The 10,459-nt window shown below is 43.7% G+C and overlaps 1 protein-coding gene across 1 annotated transcript in view; it reads left to right on the top strand.

Moving 5' to 3' along the window:
* The window catches only part of ctsk (cathepsin K), a 16,795-nt gene extending 8,723 nt beyond the window's left edge, over nt 1–8,072 (top strand). Inside the window, exons 4-8 of the mRNA XM_020655026.3 lie at nt 1,047–1,202; nt 4,414–4,632; nt 6,012–6,177; nt 6,986–7,094; nt 7,307–8,072. Of these exons, the coding sequence (XP_020510682.2) occupies nt 1,047–1,202; nt 4,414–4,632; nt 6,012–6,177; nt 6,986–7,094; nt 7,307–7,406 (750 nt within the window). The 3' untranslated portion in view covers nt 7,407–8,072. The remainder of the gene's footprint in view (nt 1–1,046; nt 1,203–4,413; nt 4,633–6,011; nt 6,178–6,985; nt 7,095–7,306) is intronic.
* Nucleotides 8,073–10,459: the final 2,387 nt, after the last annotated feature.

Genomic DNA, 10,459 nt, shown 5'->3' with positions numbered 1-10,459 from the left:
ACCCTTTCTGTTTCTGAAGAGACGCTTTTGAATTCCAACGATGGTGGTCGTCATGTTGGGAAGGCTGTTTTAGGGCGCACTCACACAGGACTCGGTCGCTCCATTCCATGCTGCAGCTCTCACAGGTGAAACTAAACAGGCTTTGTTGTCTTTCGATAAGCTGCCCACGGCGACATGCATGTCATGACTGATGGCTGTTTGTGCCTCACACTTCCTCCTTTGACTCGTAAATCAAAGATGGGAGGACAGCGAAGCACGTGCAGATACAGCATCAGCTCGTTTATTATTGACAAGCAAAAGCAGATTCTGGACGAACAGACGATTTCATGTTGATGCAGGAACAGGTGGCCGGGAAATGGAGGATGCTTGTATCTTCATTTGGACGAGAAGCTCTGCAGTGAAACGAGAGGAATCAGCAGATGGGCTGCGTCTCTTTTCATTAATAATAGTCCTGCTCCCACATCGAGCTGTAATGAAAGCACGGGGGAATTCTGATAATAAGAGAAAAGCAGGATAACTGCTCGGTGTAATCCTGCAGCAGGCAGCTAAAGCACAGGAGTCACTTATTTAATTCCTCTTTGTTTCTTCTTCTCCTTTTTTGTTTTGTTTCGTGAATGTTGAAGCCCTTTAAATCTGCACTTTTAATTCCCCCCTGCTGGCTTCTCGTTCTCACGCTTGTACTCTACAGACAAATGGCGTTTCATTTCAGAGTAAAGTGTTTTAAAATCCAGCTCTATGAAACACTTTTCATCCTCCATCACCCTGCTGAATCAAATCCTCCCTCTCCTATATCTCCTCTCTCTCGTCTCTCGTCTTCAGTCTAAAAATAAGCCCTCTCTCTTCCTCTCTTCTCTTGTTCCTGTCCCAAAACATTTCAATCTCACAAGATTATTCAAGCAGGGAAGGTTTCACACCGTCTAATGTGGCGGCGATACAACCTGTATTCCTCGACTGCTGCAGGTCATGTTTCTGATATTGCACTTTGCATGAGAATGAAAGGTCTAAAAGCTGTATATTAAATGTGAATGGTGTCTCTGTCCATGCAGACGTCAGAGGAGGTGTCTGAGAAGATGACCGGCCTGCTGGTTCCTGATAACAGAGATCCCAACTACACCGTGGAGCTGGACGTCGGACGAGTGTCCAAGCTGCCCAAATCTATTGACTACCGCAAGAAGGGCATGGTGACCGCTGTGAAGAACCAGGTCAGAGATCATACAGTTCACATCTTTCCTCCAAATGATAAAGACATTCTTAAAACTGCAGAAGTGCATAAGTGTAAGAGCCAGAGTGAGCGAAAATGTTGAGATGAAAACTCTAAACTGCTCATGAAATGCGCAGTAAGAAGAGAGATATTAACTTCCATGGGGAATATTTAAGAGAAGAACAATTTCAATTTCTCAGTCAATGAAAAAACTCTAAAGATCCAAAAGCAAAAATATATTTTGAAAACATGAAATAATGCTGATAAACCTCTGAATGTTTCAGCCTCCTCTTCCAAATGAAACAAGTCTTTTAAGTCTTAAAAACATAATTAGTCACATCCAGCATTGAGAAGCCTTTTTGTTCTGAGGCTTTAATTCACATGAAACATCTTTAGTGGTGGGCGAGCGATGTGTTGGCCTTTCATTCTCAGTCTGTGCTGAATATTTCCCTTTTCAAAAAAACACCTGAAAACATTCGTTCACGCTCCAGAGAAGAAAAGTCTAAACGCCCCTCCCGCAGGAAGCAGCCTGCTCGCTCTGCTGCCGGCCTGTGAACACAGAGGGGAGAAAAGCTTAGATTAATGTAATGAGTCATTATGAGAGAATTATGAATGTAAACAAGGACTATTTAGAAAAAGAAGAACATGAAGAAGGAGAACGCTTCCTGTTAACAGGCGGCTGACGATGTGATGTTATCTAACGGACACGCTGACAACTGCAGGCTGAAAAAATACTTTTAATTACTTTTAATAGTTTTTCTGAAAGGAGCAGTATGTAACTCTGACTCCTAGTGTTTAAAATGGGTACTGCAGTCAAAATTCTAAACATTGTAGAAAGCTGTCCCCCCCCCCCCCCCCCCCCCCACAAATTTGATGCTTACGCAGGTCACCATGTGGTGGACACTGAAGCTTCAGTGTTTATCCAGCTCTGCATCAGTCTGTAAACCTTTCTGTGTTCTAACCTCTCTCCATTTTTCAAAAGCATCTCCAATATTGATCCTAGTTTGAGCACGTTTCTGCTCGTGGAGCTTATTAGAAACATGCAGAGGCTTTTTAGGTCGGGTACAATCACTTCTATCTGAACCACTTCTCTTGCCCGCTTCCATCGCTGCAACACCTTATGGATTGCCACATCTTACCTCAGGAGACGGTCAGGAGAAGGACCCTGTCCTCCTGGAATTATCTCAATGTGCAGGAGTGCATGTGTTGAAAACAGCTTTGAGTATATCCTGCTGGGTGCAAAGTATTAAAATGAAATCATACAAAAAATGCCTCAGTTTGGGCGCAGTTGTGGCCTAGCAGTTAGTCTGAGCGTCCCATGCACAGAGGCTGTAGTCCTCAAAGCACCCAGCCCGAGGTTGAGTCTCACCTGTGGCTCCCTTCTCGCATATCTTTCCTCTCGCTCTCTCTCTCTCTCTCTCTCTCTCTCTCTCTCTCTCTCTCTTTCTCTCACTCTCTCTCGTCCTAATGTCTGACTCTATATCCATTGTCCTGTCTCAAAGCCCAAAAATACATCTAGAAAAGATCATCCTTTTGGAGATGCAGTGTCAGTTCATGCAGCGGGTGTTATCGCCCCCTGGTGGCTGAAAATCCACCTGCAGGTTTAAACAGGATTTATTGATCTGCTGCTGCTGCTGCTGAGCTTCCTGTTGAATTATGCAGCAGTGTGACTTCCCTCCCTGCATACCAACAGCTCTCTGCTTCCTCCCAGCAGCTCCTTTTATTCCCACTCAAAGCTGTTTTCAGGATTTGGTTTGTTTTTAAGGCAAATTTAGTTTTTCATTCACTGAAAACGTCTCCCAGTGAGCGGATGTGATGACACACTCACAAAGATTTGAACGGATGGACTGCAGAGTTCAGACTGATTTCTAGGAGGAGAAGAGATTAATACTTCATCACCGACAGAGAGAGGATCCTGCTCTATAGAGCTAAAGGTCCTATCAGTGAAATGATAAAATGACCTTACTATATGATCAGACATTAAGGAAACATGCTATGTTGAAGTGCTGGCTTCTCTGACAACAATGCAGCAGCCAGTATGTCCTCCTTCTAACTTTAGATTCTGGTCCTGAATGCTCTGGATTTGTTTAGACCAGAGAAGGTAGGCGGTTTTAAGGACACCCCCACACGGCCGTTTTGGACGCCCCTCGGTTTGCCAGATATGAGAGCAGTTATCAGGTCAAACCAACAGGTGTTGCAGCGATGGAAGCGGGCAAGAGAAGTGGTTCAGATAGAAGTGATTGTAGCTGACCTAAAAAGCCTCTGCATGTTTCTAATAAGCTCCACGAGCAGAAACGTGCTTAAAAACTAGGATCTCCCCCTCCTCCCTTCCTTCCCCTCTGCCTCCTCCGCCCCCTCCTCGTCCTTCTTCCAGCCTGCACAACCTAAACTACAAAACAGAGACCCAACCAACAGATATGTCTTCAAACCAAAGTTGTCAAGGTCTGCCCCCTAGTGGACAGATAGTAGAAGACACAAACTTATTTGTTTTATGCTCTTAGTGCCTCATTTAGTCTGATTTCCCTTCAGTCTCGTTATCAAATCTGCTGAATTATTTACTGGATGAATTAATTCTAAAAATATATTTACATAATGTCTCTGTCTCAGTTTCCTGCAGCTGAAGGTGTCGTCTTCAGATTGCCTGGTTTGATGTTTTAACAATTCAAAACCCCCTTTGTGAAGTTTACTGACATTTTAGACAAAGACCAGCTCTGAATCCTCCACGAGGAGGAGGAACCAGGAGATCTTTGAATGTTGTGACAGGAGAAAATATTAGAATAATGGATCCACTATCTCAGGACTTATTGTAGTCTAAAGAACATTTCAGTTCATTATTTCTTCATTTTTCCGCCTTTTTTTCACAAATATTGCTTCAAAAATCCTCGGCCTGCCCCCCCAAAACCTCTCACATCTCAACTACAAAGCCCGGACACACAGAGTGCTCGCCCTCTCGCCCTCTCACCCTCTCAATCTGCTCCTCTCTTTGCTGCCATCAGCTAGGAGGTCCAGGACTCTGACCTGGAAGTTGTCAGGTTTTAAAAAGAGCTTTGTCCCCTCGGCTATTGAAGCTCTTAACAAACTCCCACGCTGACTGTTGCTTTGGCTGCTTTGATTACTTTCAGACTGTTTCACGTGTTTATATATGTGTACCTGACGGCGGACAATAAAGTATTGTATTGTAAACGCTGTATCACTTCATCTCGTCTCTGCAGGGCTCCTGCGGCTCCTGCTGGGCCTTCAGCTCCTGCGGGGCCCTCGAGGGCCAGCTGGCCAAGACTACGGGTCAGCTAGTAGACCTCAGTCCTCAGAACCTGGTGGACTGCGTGACCGAGAACGACGGCTGCGGAGGAGGATACATGACCAACGCCTTCAAGTACGTGCAGCAAAACGGGGGCATCGACTCCGAGGTGGTCTACCCGTACATCGGAGAGGTAAGAGGGAATCGAACCCATAAATTTAACCTTCAGATTTACCGTTTCTTGTGTTCACATCTTGATAGCAGTTTTTATAAACTGTTCTTTATCGTCCTGTTTCAATTCATGATGTATCTGTGATGCTTGGACGTTGAATGTGCCATGGACAGGGGCGTGTCCAGAGGGGCCCCCCTTTACATCTTATTGGCCACCCCAAAATCCTTAACCCTGATTGGCTATTTGCTTTACTAGAGGTGGGACGTGTGTTGAAATCCACCATTCAGGCTGTGTTGCAACAGGCAGCTCAGCGTCCAGATGCTGGTTTGCAATTTTAAAATACTTTGAATTGTGACTTTGGGCCGACAAGATGTTTATCTCGCTGTTATCTTGTGATGCTTAAAAGTCGATGTGATTGGTGCAGACAGAAGGGGTTTATAAATGCTCTTAATTCATGTGTGTGCACACAAACTTCAGGCCACCCCTGAAACAAGTCAGTACATTAGTCGGGCCCCCCTGGGTCCAAAAAGTCTGGACACACCCCTGGCCATGGAGTCAGTAAGTTATCTGTGGGTTACATCTAGATGACCTAGTTTGTTTTAAAACTGTATTTTTGTACACTTTGTCACAGCAGTCAGAATATGCAGGATCAGCTGGTATCAGGAGATAACGTCCAGAAACAGAAGTGCACACACAGACTGAAACTAAAGCGCTCAGCTGTTCCCTTCTGAGACGTCACGTCAGGAGGTCAAACATAATCACATTTTAACAAACACAGAAAAACTGATGGCAGCAGGAATCACAGCACCGGCCTTTTAACTGAACAGAAACTTTCCTGTTTTCTTACTAAGCAAACGTCAAGTTCCTCTTTAGTTATCTGTGAATACAGGAAGTGGAGCTGCTTGTTAATGAGAAAAGGATGCAGAGTCATGATTGTGTGGATGTCGGGGAAGAACAGAAATGATATTCACTCGTGTCATGTGAATTTTATGACTCAAATTACGGAACAGGATCACAGCTACATATTTTTTGTATTTTCCCATCAGTTGGTTGTCGAAAGGTTATTTGTTTTAATGCAACAAAGAGAACATGAAGCCGCTTTTTCTGATGCCATGATGTCAAACGTCTTCATTTTGCAGACTTGCTCAAACGCCACAAACTGTTTTTGTTCCATCACATTCGCAGCCAGAGGTCTTCTTCAGGTGATCATTTTTGAACCCTTTAAAATCACCTAAAGAAGACCTCTGCAGCGTGCAGCTCTCGATTCCTCCACATAACCTTCTTGTGTTGTTGTTGTTAATGCTCTGAATCCTTCATCATGTCGTGTGTTTTAGTCCGAGGTCACGTTAGAGGTGAAGAACCGATAAGTTCATGTGCACGTTGTTTGTCTTTGTCTGCAGGACCAGCCGTGCCGCTACAACTCCACAGGTATGGCGGCTCAGTGCAAAGGCTACAAGGAGGTCCCGCAGGGCGACGAGCACGCGCTGGCTGTGGCGCTGTTTAAAGTGGGTCCCGTGTCCGTGGGTATCGACGCCACACTGAGCAGCTTCCAGTTCTACCAGAGAGGTCAGACACTGCTTACAGACCCTGAATGATCTTTACACTGTAGATACTGTGAAGCCAGCAGGAGGTGTTTTATTTATGTTTTTATTTCATCTTTATTTGATACAGGACATGTTATCTCACAGTGAGCATTTATAGCCTCAGCTAATTGTTTCATTGTATTATTACTCTCCCTGAGTGTGTTCAGGGAGACTCTGACTCCTAAAGGAGCAGTATGTAACTCTGACACCTAGTGTTTAAAATGGGTACTGCCGTCTAAATTCAAAACATTGTAGAGAGTTGTCTCCCCTGATAACTGCTCTCATATCTGGCAAACCAAGGGGCGTCCAAAACGGCCATGTGGGGGTACCTAAAAAAACCGCCTACCTTCTCTGGTCCAAACAAATCCAGAGCATTCAGGACCAGAATCTAAAGTTAGAAGGAGGACATACTGACTGCTGCATTGTTGTCAGAGAAGCCAGCACTTCAACATAGCATGTTTCCTTAATGTCTGATCAGATAGTAAGCTCACTTTATCATCTCACTCACTACACATCTCACTGATTGGACCTTTAAATATTCCACTAAACTCTGCGAACCACATTCAAAGGATCCATCACTTTATGTCTCCTGTATTGGATTTTGAAACTCAATTGTTTGCATGTGTCATATTTTATCGTGTTTTATCGCAGGCCGTTCAAAAATCTTAAATTTTAATCAAATATTTGAAGACACAAACCTCAAAAGTTACGACCTCAGAGATTGTAGTAGCAGTATCTCTCTGGTTTTCTTGAACTACCTTCCTCACTCTTCCTCTCTGTCGTGTGCTCAGGTGTTTACTACGACCGCAACTGTAACAAAGACGACATCAATCACGCCGTTCTGGCAGTGGGCTTCGGAGTGACCCCCAAGGGGAAGAAGTACTGGATCGTCAAGAACAGGTGGGTCACCTCACCTGTCTGAAGGCATCAGGTGGCTCAGACAGACGGCAATATGAAACCACGGCTTTGTGTTTGTCTTGGCGTCGATTTGATGACAAACTGACGAGCTGAGATGATGTTTGACTCCGGGCGATGCTCAACAACAACGCTCATGCTTCTCTTGTCTTTCAATCTCTGACGCCTTGTGTTGTTTTTTTGTCTCCTCCTGACAGCTGGGGCGAGACATGGGGCAAGAGCGGATACATCCTGATGGCACGCAATCGTGGAAACCTCTGCGGCATCACTAACCTGGCGAGCTACCCGGTGATGTGAGGGAGACGAGCGAGGACCTCAGAGGAAGACGAGGGAGAACGAGGACTACTGCGGGAAAAGTTCATTCCATACATCAGCAACCACTACGAAACACAACGGATGATTTAAAGTTTGTTTACATGGACTTAACCGATACAACACAAATAATTCAAACTAAAAGGGCCAAATGTTGCAGAGTTTTGGGTTTTAAACGTCCTAAAAATGCAAAGTTAAAACATGAAGGAGGTTTGGTTCTCTGGAGCGGTTTGAACTTCATCTTTTCAGTTTCATCTCCAAACCAGCTTCATGTCTGTCGGCTCTTTGTCGGATGAAATACCTCCAGTTCTCTGTTTTTAACCCCCAAGGAAATGATTGCTTTAGAGCCAAAAGTGCCAAGTTTAATCCTCAAATCAAAATCTATTTCACCTGTAATCTGTGACAGTTCCCTTCTTATTGTTTGACTCACAGTTTGTGTAAAGCCTAACAGAGTTTAGAGTCAGTGATAGGACACATTGCTGGACGATGAAGCTCCTCCTTCAAGTCAACGCAGAGTCTCTTTAAAGTGTTTCTCTCCGTCGCTACGCATTTTGTTGTTTTTGTTGTTCTGTGAAGCACTTTTCTGTTGATCAAAGACTCTAAACTGATGTTTTCTATGAAGTTGAATAAAGGTTTCATTTTGAACTTGAATGCATCGATTGGGCTTTTTTTTCCCCACACATATCCAGAGAAACAGGAAGAGATTAGCTGCTGAGCTTTTCAAAGACACAGAGGTCGCTCTGATAAACAGATAATGACAACCTCTTCACTCGCTCAGCCAACAAACAAAAGCTTGTCAACATTAAAGGTTATCCAAAACACACTTCCCCATGTTTCTCTAACTCTAACATGTGTCCTTAGTCTGTCTACAAAGCCCCCAATGATGAGAAAAGTCCATCCTCTCCGTCTTTTGCCTGCTCCACTTTTCAAAAAATGTGTGTTCAAACAGGCCGTTTGGAGATTTTCCCTTCATGACATCACAAAGGGCAGTAACCCCTCCCCCAGGTGGGTGACACTGTCACAGCTAGTTGTTTGTTCTGCCCTCTGAGTTTGCCTTCTGACCGTAAACAATAGGACATGGAGCGAGAAAGCGAGACACCCAAGCCCTTCCAGAGAGGGGGCGTGGTCAGACACAGCTCATTTACATATTTAAAGGTACAGACACAGAAACAGCCTGTTCTGAGCAGGGCTGAAATAGAGGGGTTTATAGACATGATCAAATAATGCCTCAAGCAGGTTTCCTTTGTATTTTTAACTAGTACAATCTAAAACAAATGGATTACAGACCTTTACCGCTGATGTTTATTCATAATTATGTTCTGTACAGTTTGTCTTTGTAGCTCCATCAGCTCGATGAGAAATCAGTCAAAAAAACATAGAAATGTTGTTTTCACCGGTTTGTATGTCAATGAATGCAGTCCAATGAAAGAGAGAAATCAAAGAAGACTTAGCATTTCATATCTGTTCGGCTGCCATGCAGGGTGATGACCTTTTGACCTTTCCTCCAGTACGTACCTCTTGACCCCGACTCTGGTCCAGATCCAGGTCTCCCCGTGTAGCTTCTGACTGGACTACAGAGACAAACGGAGACATGTGTAAGCGACCTCCCTGACCTTTACTTAGAACCACGATCAAATGAAACATCTCGCTTCAACATCTGAAATCTTAAAGACCAACGAGAAGCTTAACAACAGAATTTATTCAACATATTAACTCTCTTAACTGAAGGATTTCCATTTTTTCCCCCTCAGGATGAATTTCCAACATTACACACAGGATGTCTGATGCTGTCGCTCTGTTGCTGCAACATTTAGCCGACATTATAAACATCTGTTACGTTGTTTCCTCGCCAATATACACATCCTGATGTCCTGATGTCCTGATGAAGTCACGCCCTTTGATACACTTTTAATGGCATATTGAACCTCCTGATAAAAGGTCAAAGGTCACTCAGGTGGATTCAGTCCAAAGCAGATTAGATTCTTGTGTCAGTTTGAATCAGACACACACCGTTATGGAAAGTTCAATGACTCTTGTGTCAGTGTTTTTAAGTTTTCTGCTTCACGCTGACAACCTGGAGGAGCTGCATACATCAGCAGAGCGAGTGACGGCGAGTTTAAAAAGTATCAATCAATCAATAATTATTTGTACAGCGCTAATTCATAGCAGATGTTTTCTTTAGGGGTTTTATGCAGGAAGGATTTCTCCTTTGTGTTCTTCACGTGGTGGAGGTCGGAGCGGTGGTTGTGGGGAAGACACAGTCTGATGGTGGAGGCTGGCCGTCAGGGACGTCGGGTGGTAGTAGTAACCAAACACCTTGCTGAAGGTTGGGGGAGCCTATAGCGGATCCGACATTTGGCTCCTTTCTTCTCTCTCTCTCTCTCTCTCTCTCTCTCTCTGGCTCTATCCTCTGTTAAGATAAAAAGTCAGAAAAAGAAAAAAACAAAACAAATTAAAACAGAGATTTAACCCTGTTTCAGATTTGAGTCTATTTTTTTTATCATTTTAAGACATTTATTTTAATCTTTACATTTTTAAAACCTTTTTTATGTATTTGTTTTTGGCAGATTCAGGCCTCCGTACATTAAAAAAAAGATCAGACATTTGAATTCAGTGATGGCGGAGCATTTTTTACAACCACAGGTTTGGTCCATGGACTGTAGGTTTGGTCACATTTTTGCATTATGTCTTGTAATTTACACTTCAGCCTCTAGGGGCTGCTAGAGGGCCGGTTTTAGACGTTTAGAAGGAAGTGAATAAGTTATTATTTTAATGCTTTAGGACAATAAATCAGATTAACTACCTCTGCTGTGTTTTTCTGAGGGTTGAATCTGACTCATTTTATAAAGTTTAGATGTTTCTTTGAGGTTTAAAGCCGATAAAATCACTTTTTCTCACTTATTTCCGCAAACGCTCCGTTTCCTCTTTTTTGTCCACTGCAGAAAGTTTGTTAAGGTGTTTACCGAAATGACGAGCGGAGGGCAGCTCTCTGTTTCTGAAGAGGAAGAAGAAGTGATGCACACGGACCATGTGACATT

This window comes from Labrus bergylta, chromosome 8 (genome assembly GCF_963930695.1).
Source record: "Labrus bergylta chromosome 8, fLabBer1.1, whole genome shotgun sequence".
NCBI lineage: Eukaryota > Metazoa > Chordata > Actinopteri > Labriformes > Labridae > Labrus > Labrus bergylta.
Note: the sequence above shows the minus strand (reverse complement) of the source record. Positions and strands in the feature narration are given on the sequence as shown.